Source organism: Apis mellifera, linkage group LG8 (genome assembly GCF_003254395.2).
Source record: "Apis mellifera strain DH4 linkage group LG8, Amel_HAv3.1, whole genome shotgun sequence".
Taxonomy (NCBI): Eukaryota; Metazoa; Arthropoda; class Insecta; order Hymenoptera; family Apidae; genus Apis; species Apis mellifera.
Window position 1 is genome coordinate 5,153,987 of NC_037645.1, and position 15,811 is coordinate 5,169,797.

At 38.6% G+C, this 15,811-nt stretch overlaps 1 protein-coding gene across 1 annotated transcript in view; it reads right to left on the reverse strand.

The window, feature by feature from the left end:
• Window positions 1–15,811, reverse strand: part of LOC408961 (apolipophorins) — a 36,369-nt gene that overhangs the window by 11,229 nt on the left and 9,329 nt on the right. The window contains exons 2-8 of the mRNA XM_026442500.1: window positions 7,608–7,640; window positions 7,337–7,521; window positions 6,668–6,850; window positions 1,854–6,401; window positions 913–1,419; window positions 414–600; window positions 107–323 (exon numbers count right to left, since the gene is read on the reverse strand). Coding sequence (XP_026298285.1) covers window positions 107–323; window positions 414–600; window positions 913–1,419; window positions 1,854–6,401; window positions 6,668–6,850; window positions 7,337–7,521; window positions 7,608–7,640 — 5,860 coding nt within the window. The remainder of the gene's footprint in view (window positions 1–106; window positions 324–413; window positions 601–912; window positions 1,420–1,853; window positions 6,402–6,667; window positions 6,851–7,336; window positions 7,522–7,607; window positions 7,641–15,811) is intronic.

The window sequence follows — 15,811 nt, forward strand, 5'->3', positions numbered from 1 at the left end:
TTTTTTTTTTAATATTTTCTATTATATGATTTTCCATTTAGATTTATATATATTTTTAATAATTTTCGATTACTTCACTGCATGCGTTTTTAATATAAGATAGTACCTTCCAGTTACAATATTCTTGCCATCGCTGGTGACAGTGATGGAGATGCTCTTTCCATTCTTAGCTGTTGGTTGGTTGGCTATTTCAGCATGGATATTACGATGTTTGGCCTTGTCGCTGTCAAAGTTCGCTTTGATCACGAAATTATCGACGCTTTCGAGATTCACGTGAGCGTCAGCCTTTGCAAATCCTTTAGGTGTGTCCACTTTCCATTCACCTGCAATGTAAGAGTATAACGATGCAAAGAAATTGGATAATTTTTAAATCAATCTTTTATGTTACGTCTTTTGATGCATCGTTGAATTACCTTTGTACTCTTTGTCGTTGAGTTTTTGGAATTTGGAAAGGATTTCGGTTTTCCCTGTTGGGCATACGGTCATCACATAGAACAGATTGTTGGAATCCAGGTATTGGATTTCACTGACCAGGGAGTGTTTGGCACCATCGGCATCGATTTGGCTGTTGATTATCAACTTGTTCTCGTCTTTAAATCTCTGTAGAATAAAATGAAATAAGAAATCAATTCAGAGAGATCCGAATTTTAATTTTCAATCTTTTCATAAATGTTAAAAAGACTAAAATTTTTCTTAAGAGATCCTCTAAAAAATTTGTTCCAAGAAAATTAATCTTCTTCGTTTAATTATAAAAAAAAAGGAAGGGATATTTTCATTGATTTCTGAGAGAATAACTGTATTTTTACTTTAATTAATCTATTCCATGGTTACTTAAAAAACTTAATATTGAAAATTAAAACGAAATTATTGATATTTATTACATGATAATGGAATAAAAAGAAAAAAAAATACCTTGTAAAGAAGTTGCAAATCAACGTTGTCCAATTTCTCGAATTTCAAATTGCCTTTGGCCTTGAGAGTGACGGTAGCTACAGAGGGAAGGTATACGTTGTCAGATCTGAGCGAAAATGTTTTGCTACCGTATTGCCCATCCAGAACGAGCGTAGCTGATTTTTTCTCAGGGGTAGGATCGTACTTGTAACTGCCCGACAATTGGACAGGCGACAAATCGAGAATATTCATATTGAGCTTCCCTTTACCCTCGCTAGGACCTTCCAAATTTTTGTTCATCCCTATCAATTCCAATTCCTTGCTCAGCTCGATCTTTCGATCGTTATTGTACGTCAGCTTCACGGCTCCTGAAGATTTAAAGAGATCCTTCTCGTCGGAGTCCAACAAGCTCGAAACGAGTTCGAGTTTCAAATTCTTCAAATTCTCGCTCGGCAATTTCATGTCAAAAACACCGTCTACTTTGTAAGGTTTGTCGATATTGTTTCCTTTTCTCATGTTCACATTGCTCTGTAAGAATAGAAGGATAAAAATTTAAGAAGATCGACGAAGATTAACTCTATGAATAAATCCACGCGATTCTATTATAAATTTTACGAGTGGTAAAATAATGATCGGCACGATTCTGAATTTTACTTATCTCATAATATATATATATATATATATATATATATATATATATATATATATATATATATATAGAGAGAGGAGAATTTTTTGTTTTTTTTCAAAATTTTGACTCAATCTTACGTTCGTCTTATACATTATTAATAAATTAGAAATTCCATCCTTATTTTTTTCTAGATATCTTTTCAAAAATATTCATTAATTAACGTTACATCGAATCACGTGGATGATCGATAAGAATTTAAATTCCCGATTGATCGAGTCGTAATCTAATCTAACAGAAATATAAAATAAGAAAATGGTTAATAATTTCTCACCATCAACGAGACGTCATCTCCGAAGGATGATTTGACGTTATGCGATCCCTCGTTATCGCTGCCTTGGTTGCGATATTGGAATTGCAGTTTCTTAGGAATACTAGATCCTCCCAGCTCGATGTTCACCTCCCTCTGCTTCTTGTTGTCGGGCAGATTCAAGTTCTTTCCAATCACCGAGATTTGCACGTCGTTCCCGTTCTTATTCACGAACTTCAACTGGCCGTTACCCTGGAACGTGATCGCGTTCACGTCAAGATCCTGCACGTTCCCATTGTACGACAACGATCTGGACGGTCCTCCCTTCTGCTCGTAGTCCGTCAATTTACTGGCCACCTGTATGTCGTACTTGGTGTCCTTCTTCACGGAATTACGCTTCCCTTTGTACACGAGATGACGTCCGTTCGGCAGAGTGACGTCCATCTCCACTTCGAGCTGGCCATTGTTCAACGTGCCTTGCATGCTACCCTTCCCGTTCAATTCCAACCTCTTATCCACGACTTCCAATATATTCTTCGTATCCACGGACGTTTTCGTGATGTCGGACGTGGTGGACAGTTTCACCCGTTTATTGGGATCTTTGCCAGCGTCGTATAGAAGCACGAGCTCGCCCACGTGTTTGGATCCGCTGACCGTCAGAGAGCCGGTAGCTTGGATCTTTCGATCGATCTTCGGTACATCGACGTCCAGTTTCGCGTTCCCTTTACCGTTTTGGTAAGAGTATTGGCCGTTTGCCGTCAGATAATTCTTCAAGTTGAGGACCAAAACGCCGCTCGGGTTGGGGGAACGTTTGTTCTTCAGATCGAATTCGACGTAGGTCACGTCGTTCACTTTAGCGTTAAGGAGGGCGTTGAACGATTGAGGATTCGATTCCAGGGCCGTGTTAATCTTCACCTTCTTCCCATTTAAATTCGCGTCCCCGTCCAATTCAAAGTTGATATTGCTCTTGCTCGCTATGCTGTAAAGCACAACCGCGTCGGCGGTATACTTACCGCTCGGCTTCAACTCGAGGGAATTGGAGAATTGACTCTTCTGCCCGTCCAAAATCTTCCGCTTCGCCTTCAACTCGATCCCGTTCTCCATTAATTGAGCCTCGAACTCGACCTCGTAATCACCGGGCTTCTCCGTCCCCACCTTGGCAGACAATTCCGTACCGAAATTGAACTCCTTGTACTTGAATTCGAGGTCGCTGCTGACCGATTTTTGGGTCAGTTCTCCCTCGTATTTTAATTTCAAATTTACGATAGGATAGGTGAGCTCGTTGGATACGGATAAGAAGAATTCCTTGTTGTTCAGCTTGTAAACAGCTTTCTGCGTCAAGGAAAGGCGATTCGTCTGAGAGTTTGGATCAGGACCGTGGACGAAGTAGAATTTGTTCTCCAAGTTGTTGTCGGTCTTCTTCAATTGCCAGTTCAGGTTGAAACCGATGTTGGGATCGCTGGACGGCATGGCGGACACTACGAGCCTGTGATCGTCTTTGGAGCACTGACCATCCAGTTTGAAGGCCAGATTTTTGTCCCCGTAACCGATATTCGTGTCCACGTTGACGCTGTTGCTGGTCCACGTTACGGGGCCGTCGATCACGATCAACTTTTGACCATTGAGCACGAATGCCACCTTTTCGAGGTTGAACTTCTTTCCATCTTGATTGTCGGTAACGTCCACGCTCCCGTCCAGATAGTACTGTTGCCCCGAAGGAAGACCAGTTTTCGAGCTGGCCAACTTTTCGATGTGCTCCGGCACTTTGTACTCCATGATCGGTTTGTACTTGCTCCCGCTAGCCAATACGCCAACGCGGCCGTAATACTCCATCTGATCGTGTTTAACAGTGACGGTCAACGTACGTTCTTGAGCAGTATCCTTCAGTACAGCTTCCGCGGAAGCTTTCTTGAACGGCGTGTCCAGGGATCCCTTCACGTACATATTTGGATGTTGCATACTGGATTCCAAGAGAAGGGCCATCCGCCTGTTCATCTTACTGTTGGGCGTGTCCAAAAGTATTTCGAAGGAACGCTTGTTCGCCTCCGCATTGTTGTTGGCGAAGATTTTGAAGTGATACTTGTTCACGTCGTTGTTCTCCACTTTGACAGCGAACTCGGCCGGCCCGTTAAGGGGGAACAAAGGTTTCTGATCGATCGAGCTCGAGTCGTCGTAAGGGTACGAGATCTTGCCGCAAACGGTCAACCCGAGATACGAGGAAAATTGTTCGAAACAGTCGGCGTATTCCTTGCTCTTCCCGAATTTCGGTGCAACGTCCCCCTTCGGTGTCGAGAACAACACTTCGCTACTCACGCTGATCACTTCCTGTTTCTTCTTTGGGATACCGATGTTCACGTCGATGCCAGTTCCGTCCAACAGGGACACGGATACGTCCGTGCTGGTGCTGGTGTGAAGGGTGCCGATTATCTTCATCCCGGACTCGACGCCCGGTGCCTGCACGGTCATACTTCCTGCTAGCCTGATGGAAACGCTCGGCTCGACAGCGAGGCGGAAGTTGGTGTTCTTCGGATCCTTCAGTGCCGACTTCAAATCGAATTTCCCTTGGGTTTTCAGGCGAAGTGCGCTGGTCCCTGAAAGGCCGAGACTCAAAGCGGTTCCCAAATTGGTCGGGTACACCAGTTCGTTGTCGAGGAATTGAAGGTAATTCTCGAGATCGGATTTCAAATTCTTCGTAACGTCGAACCCTTTTTCCAGACCGTCGAGCAGTTTGTCGATTACGGCTTCTGGGCTCAATTTGCTACCCTCGCCTTGATAGCTCAGATAAGCGTACTCGACGCCGAACAGCTTGACGGACAAGTCGATGTCGAGATCCTGGTCGACCTCGTTGCTCCTCAAATGCACGTTCTTCGCGAATCTGTCCAAATCTCCCTGCCTCACCTCTCGTTTACCGCGCACCACTTTCTCGAATCTCTCCCTCGCGTATTTACGAAGCTTGTTCACCTCGTTCGCCCCGCTCTTCAAATCCTCCTCCAGATCCTTCTCCCAGATCTTGCCCTTAGGGCCCAAATAGTGCTCCAACAATCTGTCCAAGTTCTCCACGCGAGTGTTCAATTCGAGGAAATTGAAATTTTTCCCGAACAACTCGACGGTCATGTTTAGATTAGCGGAACGTGGGACGAAACTGTTCTGACTGTATACAACGTTGCTATCCAAGGTTGAGCCCAATCCCAACGAGTCGATCTTGTACGACAATTCGTTGTTGAAGGAGTACTTGCGGAAATCTTCCGGGAATTTGACGCGAGGTTTGATCAATCCAAACTGATTCTTGGCGTTCAACTTGTCCGGATCTGTCGACGCTCTGAGATTCCTCAGATGTGTCTGGATGAACGATCCGACTTGATTCACCGTCTCCTTGTCCAACACCTCTTTCAACTGGTTGGCAGCGTGCGGACACGGGCACGCGACCAACGACAGATACGTGTTGATCCTGATTTCGCTGTCCTCCTCCCGATCGGCCAACACTTTGAACATCACGTTCTTCCACTTCATCGAGCATCTGGTGGGCAGTGCCTGGATTGCAGCCACTCGAACCCGATTTCTCACGTTCTTGTCGGCGGCGATGTTGGCCAATTTCTGCAGAGTCGCGTCGTCCAGGAATTGGCTGTTGCCCAGAGCTTTGAGGGCGGAAATGATCGAGTTCTCCTGCTCCCTGCTCTTCGCCTTCCCGTTCCCCACCTTCTCCCGTATCTTGTGCACCGCCTGCTTTATCTCGGCCACGTTCTCGCACGAATTTTGCTGGCAATATCTGCCGATCACCTGACCGACGCCGAGATAACCTAGTCGAGGTAGATCGGGCTGGTCCAACAGGGACGCGATCGCCGTCACGGAGGGAAGATGCACGTGGCGTATAAGAGCGAGGCTTCCTGCGTAGAAGAGGAGCGTCTGGACGTTGGTCAGCTCCTTGTTCTTGATCAACTCCACGCCGACCTCGGCCGCCTCGCCGGTCCTGGCGCGGAACAGAGCGTCGAGGAACAATTTCTGATCCTCTTTGTCCCCGGAACGAACCTTCTGGTACACGGACATGATGTCGTTCTTGCCGCTCACCCTGAGAACCTTCACCAGATCGGCGAATCTACTGGCTGCGTCCGGCTTCACGCCACCTGCCACCTCCGCCCTGGCCGCTTTCAACGCGTTGGCAACCGCATCCGCGGATGATCTCAACACCGGCTGCGGGGACTCGAAGATTATGGACTTTGGTTGGGACACGGTTACGGTCGGGTTGTCCGCCTTCTCGCTCTTCAACGTCAATGTCGTTTCCACGTTCGTATTCGCGCCGGCGTGCCCGTTGCTGAACGGCCTAAGCGTGTACTGCTCCTTGGACACCGCTTTGTTCAGAATGCCCCGCTTGAAACGTTGCTCGATCGATTGCTGCGAGCCGAGAAGAGGAGACGATTTCACGCCTGCTTCCGCGTCCGTGTTTCCGGATACGAGGCCCTGGTTCACGTTCTCGCGGAACGCGCACGAGGCTAGGTTTCTGTTCTTATTCACGATCAGAGAATCACCCTCCTTGCGGAAATTGAACTCCGTCGGACACGTTCCCATCACGTCGGTCTAAACGTGGAAGTTAAAGTTTTCTTTGAATTTCAGCGAAGTGATTTGAAATCAAGTATTTATAAAAAAATTGTTTTCAATTTTTTCTTTCAATTATCATCAATTGAAATAAATTAAATTGTTTAAATTTATCGGATTGTCTTGGGTTTATTATTCGATTTTTAAGAGAGACAGTTTGCTACGTAACGATCAAGACAACAGGGAATTTGATTTAATTATTAATCTTTGAATAACATCGAATTAAAATTGTTTCAGGTTTCACGAACCTCGTGGTGTATCGTTGAACCGCTATCCTGCATAATGGCCGATTGGAACATGGAGACAACTGCTCTTTTGATGTTGAGGGATGCTTGGGAATCACCTGGCTCGGTGCAGAGCTGAGTGTCGATGTGGCCATCGTGGTAATTGAATTGGACTGCGTACTGTTCGATTTCTGGGATCAACGGTGGCTGAAATGTACACACTTGTTCAGTACATCTGTAGCTGTAAGTACTATTTTATTTTAATTTCAATTTTATCATATAAAATTTTTAATTTTCGAAATCAATTCGAGTTTTATCACGTGTGCACACGCTTTGATGTGTCGTTTGCGTGACTTTGCGAACTAATTGCGTAGTTAAAGTACGCAAATAATATTTAATTAGCAAATATAATTTTCATATCAAAGATTACTTTTGGCCGATAAAAAATTGTTGTGTTATAAAATTTAATAATAATGGTTCCATTCTTTCTTTTAATAAATTTTTCCTAGCGCGAGAGGACTGTCAAAGTGTTAGAGCAAGAAAAAAAAAAGTAAAAGTAAAAGTTTGAACCTATGAAATTGTTCTTTTGATACTTTGACTCCGTAAGGATCTCTGATAAAAGGGGATACTAGAAATGTTAATTATGTCGAATCAGAGTGGAAAAAACGAGGGAAAGATTTTAAAACGTTTTACCGCTCCGTTGATCTTGACGTTCTTCAACCGTAGTTGATTAATGCAATCCGGTTTCACGGATAATTCCACGGTGGCCGACAATTTAAGGGACGCATCTCCTTGCGCATCGGTGATGGATGTCACCGATAACCCTTCCAAATTGTACACGTACGTGCGCCCTTCCTGATACGCCTTGCTTTGGTGCACTATTCGAAAAAAGCAAATACACGATTGTTATATTTCGTAGATCATGGTTTCATTAAAAAGAATCAGCTCGAATTGTTATACTTACTTCCACGGCAACCGGTCACGCATGTTGGCCGAGCTGAAACGATAAAAAAATAAGAATTATATAAGAAAATAAAACGAGATTAATTAAAAAAAAAATTTAGAAATAATTTAAAAATAATTTAATATAGATTTTCTGTTGAAATTATAGGATAATATTAAAATATTAAGAAATGATCGAAATTTTATAAATAATATTTCTCTGGTTTAAACAGAAAGATTAAAGAAACGAAGAGAATCTATGTAAGGATCTATGTAGAATCTATGTAATCAAAATTTCATGGATCGACCATTGTTAATTTTAATTGCTCTAACTTATCTCATCGCTGGACGTTGTTGGTCAATTTTGGTAACGATTTATAATGATCAATAAAAAGACGAGAGAGGCGGAGTTGCATTGAATTGAACCGAGCCGGTTCTTAAAACGGCCACTTGAATTCGTCATTAAGGGGTCAATAGTTGGCCAGATCGAGATTTGTTTCGACGTGGCATAAACGCGGTCATAGCCAGCGCATAATAATATATAACAGCATAATAACCAATGAGAATTATCCCAATCACCCCCAATAATAGAGTAATAACGATATTAATCGTTAACGTAATTGACGAATAATATAATACAATAATACAATATACAAGCAATGTAGTGACAAAATCGAAATTTCGAAAAGTAACAAGATATATATATATTCCCTCGATTGATTCCACGATATAATTTTCAATTAATTAACAAACATTGATTCACATTCGATTTATAAGTACAGCTTTGAAAATTAGATTAATATTTAATCTTTTAAACATCCCATCGACAAATAATCCCACTATATGATCGAACACGGATCCGCCACAAGCTTCACAAAGCTTGCCGATTAAATTTTAATCGGACCAATGTTTCAATTAAAATTAAACTTTCAATTAACAGCTGATAGAGAAGTTCCGTTATAATATAACCATCGACACGCTCCACTCGTAAACTTCCAGGGATCCAATCTAACCAATCCTTTTAATCGGCCGTTTTATATGCAACAAATAGAATACGTGATAGGATCTATGAGATGTGATTAGATGAGGTGCGTGACGAAACCTCGAACGTCTTGATCCGATCTTTTGTATTTAACCGACTTCTCTATTTAATCGAGTCTTCAGACTCCCTCGAGGGCCGTTCTCTCCTTCTTACCCTTGCCGTGCCACGCAATGAAAGTTTTGCGTCGTTGAAGGATTTCGGCACGTGACGCGAAATCCAGACGGGTCCCGAGCCCAGACCCGATAAATTGGCTCGAAAAAGGAGGGAGGAGAAAAAAAAAATCCCTCTCTTCGCTCCCGAACCCTCGAAATTCGGAATCTGTTCGACAGTCATCCTCGAATATATCCCCGAATATCTCCGGATTATCGAAGGCCACCACCATATTGTCTCCCTCAATGATATTTCGGATTCAAGCAGGGTATCTCGATAGTTTGCCTGATAGATTGGGGCGGGATAGTGTTGCTGACACAGCGATCTCACATCTGCCATCCCCTTTGCCGAAGTTAAACGACTCGAGAAACGTATTTCTCGGGTTATCAACGTGAGACGATAGATATTTTCGTATGCATTCCGTGGTAACTTTGGCGAGAAAAATTCTTCTATCCGAGGAATCGTGGAAGAATCGTGTATGTATATACATATATATATATATTACGTAGAATATATTTTCGAAATATAAAAGTTATTTTGGAGATAAATTTTTTTTTTTTTTACTATTTTATCTTTGCACGAAGAGGAATTGGAATTTCTTCGAATTGGAATTGAATAATTTATGAGATATTGGCTCGAAAGAAGTGAAATATTAAAAAGTTTTTCACATACTATTTTTTCACGATCTTTATTTTCTTCCATCATTCGTAATCTACGTTTTAATTATTATATTAGCGAGAAATTATGCGTGTTCTTTCGTGGTGAATGGAAATTCATGGACGATTAGAAAAGTTGTAAAAAATGACTCGTTAAAACTGTTGACTTGAAATATTTGATACTCGACGATAATATTGATAATTAATGGTCTAAAAATAATTAAGAAAACGATAATACAAAGAATTTATTAGTTATTCTAAAAATCTCGTTGAAAATTTATTAGAGTAGACGTAGTGTAGAATTAAAATTTGTTTCGAAAAAACTCGGTCAGCCCTTAAAAAAAAATTAAAAGAGGAGAACTTTTTTTTTTTCTTTCCTAAGACTCATTAAAGTGTCGTGATGCATGTAAAAGATAACTTGGTAAACGATATAGAAAATATGCACGGTGAATGTTTATGAAAAGTTTCGTGTTTAAGAAGCTTCTATCATCGAGCCATTTTATCCCGTTTTTATACACTATTTAGATTTTCACCAGATAATGTAGAAAGTGGATAACGTCGTAGGAAAATGCACGCGTGGAAGGCTTACAGAGGCTTCATTTGCTCGAGAACTTTTTAATAAGTCTTGCCTTATCGAGCCGCTTTTATTACTATCTTTTTTTTGTCCTTTCTATTCCTACAATTCTCTTGCTCTTTTGATTAAAATTTAAAAATTAATTCAAAAATTATTATTTAAATTTTAATTTTTTAATAGTTAATTATTCAATCGTTAAAATATAAAGCTTTTAATTATTTAGAATTCTGAAAAGGATGTAAAGATTTATTCATTTTTTAATTATTCATTTAATATTCCGTACCCTTTGACGTTTAAACAAATAAAATGTAAATTTTTTTACCCTTAAGGATCTCAAGCACGACAACTTTTTCAATTGAATATTTTACAGTATCTTTTTCCCTCTTTCTCTCTTAATGTTAAATTGTTTTAAAATCAAAAAGTATTTAATAAATATCCCGCCAATATCAGCTTTAAATATTTTGGATATATTTAAAATGCTTAATTTTCAAAAAATTGAAACTCAACTCTGTTTGAATCTCTTCTGAATAAACTTCTGAAATGTAAAGATCAATCATTCGATGAAATGTCAAAAATATTAAAAAAGATAGATAAATCTTAATATTAAAATTATCAATTAAATATTAGTAAATATTAGTATTGCGCAAAATACTTAATAGTGAATCAAATCACTTTTCTTTCGTTCGATCGATCGAATAATATTAAAACATGTATATATCGAATCGGTGCTTTCGAAGACCGCAAACGATAAAGTCTACGTGACCGATGATTTATTCGTTCGGTTCGTCGTCGAAGCAAAACCGGCAAAAAGACCGTAATAAAAAAAATCTTATTGACTCGTTTTATAATCGATTACATTTTTTCGCGCGCCGTTGATTAGCCTTAAGGAGGGAGGGAGGGAGGGGGAGGAAAGAACGATGTATTTGTGCAGAACAGGCCTGAACCTCGTAGTAAGGTCGCGTCGATAATGTGATAATCGCTGACTCCGGTGACCCCCGATCTTGAAACGTTTATTTTTAGTCGATTCGATGGGTGCTCGGACGTGAAATTAGGTACTTTAGAAATTGCAACGATATTGCCTATTGAAATTTTAAGCTGCTTGCCTCGTTACTATTGCAATTGCAATTTTATTTCAATATTTATTATTATATTTTGCGATATCGTAACGACGTTAAAAATGTTCGAGTAACGTATAGTGATTTTGTAATATTTTTATAAATATCGTGGTATATCGTAATTTTTTAGGATGTTACAATACTTTTATCAATTCGATAAGGAGTTTCTAGCTTTATTCTTTTTTTTTCTTTTTTTTTTAACTCTCAATCATCTCAGGATTGAGCGAAATACCGAAATAGATTTTAAATTGTCGAGAGCACTGATGCAAGCGTATTACAAGAAACTCTATTTTCTTGTTGTCGAGATTTGAATATAAGATACGAGTAAAAAAAAAAAAAAGAACAATAATAACATCCTCTGATGTCTTTATTCCTTTTTTTTCTTCCCTCGTTTTTCTGCTCGTTTTGCGATTTAATAATAATAAGAACAATTTTTAGAGAATTATTTTCGTACGGCATTATGCCGGCAACGTCCACGTGAAGTAAGTAACGCAACATCGGTGCTCTTTTGTAAGAAAGGTCATGATAAATTACGATAAAGAGTCCTCCGGACTTGTGAACGTTTCCTGTCACGTAGTGCTTCGCCATTTCTCCTTTTTACCGGATCCAGATTGGATTTACCTCGGATGGAGTTTGCTGGTCACACAGAAGATTGAAATTAATACCGATCCTCGTTCACAGGTTCAATCCTATTGGTCGATCGTGTTATCCAGATCAGAATTATCGTAGGGGGGAAAAAATCGAGTCTAGTCTCTTCTTCGTCGTTATCAATACCTCTCTTTTTAAATCATTTTTATTCTAAACTGTAATATCTGAAATATTTAATGCGATTTTCTTAAAGATAATGTCAAATAGGATAAAATTTATTTCTTGATTAAATTCATGGAAGAAATCGAAGTAATATGATATCTTAATATGGATTAATTATATTTGTCTTTAATTATTTATTATATAAGAAAAATTCATAATTGTAGATTAAGTCAGAAATATCTTTCTATTTGTTTAATTTTAAAATTTATTTTATATTATATTTAATATTTTCGAGAGAAACTCGAGATAAATTTTTCTGGAACATTTGATATTATTATAATTAGGGAAATTTCTGTAATTAAATTACTATATTTCGTTAAAATTTATATAAAAGAAAGGATGTTTTTTCACTTATGCGTTCTTGATTTTGTAAAACTCTTTATAAAACGTGCATAAATCTGTACACAGATTTCTATAAAAATAATTTACTTCCCCCTCGAGAGAATTATTCTTGTTTTGCTCGATACGTTTGAATCATTATTTCAATTGATACAATATGACAGCAAATCAAACAGGGGAATGACTTTTTCATTGTTTCATAACCTTTTATTAATTTTTTATCGAACAGATATTGTTAACTTATTTTCGACGAGTTATCGTGCTCCTTAATTAAAGCTCGTGCCATTTTATTATAAAATTTTTAGAAACGATAAGACTCTCGACAAACACCTCGAAATATCGATTGATCAACGTTCGAAATCTATCTTTCCTATTCTGTTTTTAAAAAAAATTAATCATTTTAATTAAAATCTTCGTCGATCGTGACGTACATCTGTCTGAAATTCTATTTTATCCGATTATTCGTTTAATTCCAAAAACTTTGAAATATTAAAAATATACCTTTCCTGCATTTCCTCTCTATTATGAACTTAAATTTTCAAAGTATTTCTGCACAACTTCCTAAAATCCCACGCACTAATTCTAAAATTTAAGATTTTCTCAATCCCTCTCTCACTTTCCACGCAATACAAATTCATTTCGACCCAATTTACACTCCCCAAACGGAATATCATACAAAGCAAAAGAATTTTATCGACAAAATCTTTCAAAACCGTACCGAATAATCTCGAAATTTCTGGTTCTGCGCAACGTTCAACGGTAAGCCGCGAATCCCGGTCAATTTTCCTCCTCGGAAAACTCAGACGCAATCTCAAAACTAAATGAAACGATCCTTACCTCCAAAAGAATCTCGAGGCTTCTGTCGAGTTTCGAGCGGGCGACAGAGACCTCGTAATGGGGCGGCAAATTAAATCGGTCGGACCACAATCGCAATTTCTCTCTCTCTCTCTTTCTCTCAATCTCTCTTTCTCTCTCCTCTTTCATTATCCGATTATCAGAGATTCGCCATTTGGTGTCGCGTAATCGCTGTTGGATCGCGAATGAAAATTGCAAGTGTCACGAGTGCTCGAAATTTCAGCCCTGTGGAAATGTCTCTCGCTGTTTCATTGTTGATGGTGGAATAAATAATAATATCGATCGTACGATTCAATAGGAGGATAAAAACATTCGAATTCGTTCGTGATGGAAACGTTGTACGACAGAGACAGTTCGATGGTGTTATTTTTAAAAATGATGGATTTTGTACGAATTTTGTATAAGATTAAGAAAAAGAAAATTATGAATTTGATTCTTATCGAATTCAGAATTGAATAATTCGTTTGTGATAAATCTTCTGGGGATTTTATTACAAGAGGGATGGAAATCTTCAAATTTTTCTCATTATATATTTTCGATTCTACCATTTTAAGTATTTATTATTGTTCTTACGAATACTGTAAAATGAGTAGTCATTTAAAAGATTCATATGTTGAACTTAATGATTTATTCATCTAGGGATACCCAAATTTTCTTACTATATTATTCCATTTCTGGTGTGTTAAATATTTATTTCTATTTGATTTTTATGCATTGTTGCAAGCTATTTAGTAACTTAGAACACTCTTCATTTACATTTTCAGCTGAATAATTTATATTTATCTAGGGAAATTTCTAAATTTTCTAAATATTATTTATTATTCCATTTTTCATTATTTAAAAAAGAGATTCATCTTATTCATGCGAAACACGTATAAAATTGAGCCGGCTTTATTCATCTTTGATTCCATGATTACGGTGGTTTCTGTTTAAGAAACGACCCAGTTAACAGGTTGAGCACTATGACCGCGTATATGCGACCGGTGAATGTCGTCAGTGTGGGCTATGGACGTGCTCGAGGTAGCACGAGGAAGCACGTTTTATCTATTTCACGTAATAGTGATTTTACGTAATGGGAAAGTAACAGCTTAAACGTTTCTGTTATATCTGATCGATATTCTACACAAAGGATAAGTATCTCGATGACGATGATGGTTATCGCAGATATCGTGCGATATTTCTATAAAAGATATTTAGATTCAATCATTTGAATTAATACGAAACAAAATAATTATTTCTTACATTGAGCAAAATCTAAATCCATTTCCAAATCCCTTTCGAGTATGCAATATTCGTTATTTTTACAACGAAACAATATATTTTTATCTAATTTTCTCTAAAATCTAAAATAAAATTAACATAATCTGCAATAAATTTAAAATTGTGATTTAAATTTAAAACTTTCTATATATTATATATATCAAACGTTGCATAGAACATCGAATAAAATAGCGATCTATTCGGTTCAAATTCGATGTTTTCCCGTAACCATTCTAAGATTTTGTACCAGAATGATGTATAATGACAACGCAACCGAGCTTATATCGTATCTCGTCTGTTTTATTGGGAAGTAGGGACGTTCAGATCAAATCAATTTACCAAATGTCCGGTTGAACATGGGGGACCTGTAATCGTTTCAATGATATAGACCTCGTTCCAGCCGGTTATGTACCGCGAGATACCGTGTATTAGCGGCCCAGGGTGATTTTAGGTACTCTTAATACCGTGTCGAACAAACAATTACCGTGAATAGCCCTAATCGCGATATTGCCGTTACTTTTCTTGACGAGGAATCATCGATTAACATTCATTTCTGGGTGGGGAGGAGGAGGGACATTCATTTCTGAATCGCTGTTTCGATTCAGGATTTCAGGAAAAAGAATATTTATATTTTTTTGTTGAGTTTTAAATAACTAAAGTATCTTTTAATTTTTTTATATTATAATTTTTACATTGGTATAAAAAAATTGGAATTAAAGTATTAAGAATTGGAAGAAAGTATTAAAAAAAATTGAAAAATTTCTTCCTTCTAAATTTATATCCAATATTAAATTTCACGATTCAAAAGCAATTTCACGAAGGCAGACAAAATAAATTTAAAGAATTCTTCCAATCTTCAATCGACTATTTCACGGAGACGGAGAGCAGCTTTTATCCGAATTATTTGCTCAAAAATAAATTACAACCCGCCTTCGTGGCTCCTCTCTATAGATCTAAACGACTTCCTTAAGGATAAAGTCGGGATAAGAATAATCAAAGGGAGGTGAACATCTTCGAGGCGATACCATTTACGAGCCACTTTATCGATTAACTATTTCTGGGCGATGTGTCTTCATTAACGGAATTATATAGCCGTTTAAAACGAAAGTTAGGTTAGATTGCTTGAGGGGTAACCCCTAGTGCGCACGAAGCTTTCCACCCGTAATTTACACCGCTTATAATTCCCGGCTTGATACATTGTTCCCAGCTTTCACGTGTTCATCGCGTGGAAACGTAGCGCTGCAACATCCGCTTATCGCTGCTGCAATTATCCCAAGTCGGGGATGTAGTCGTCCGCATGCCTCGAATCGAAAATTCATTTCTACCGTCACTCGAGACGCCCTTAAGCGTCTCCCACTGTCTTCCCGCCGGATTTTCCACGCGATTTCCATTCTCTCTCTCTCTCTATCTCTCCCCCCTCCCCCG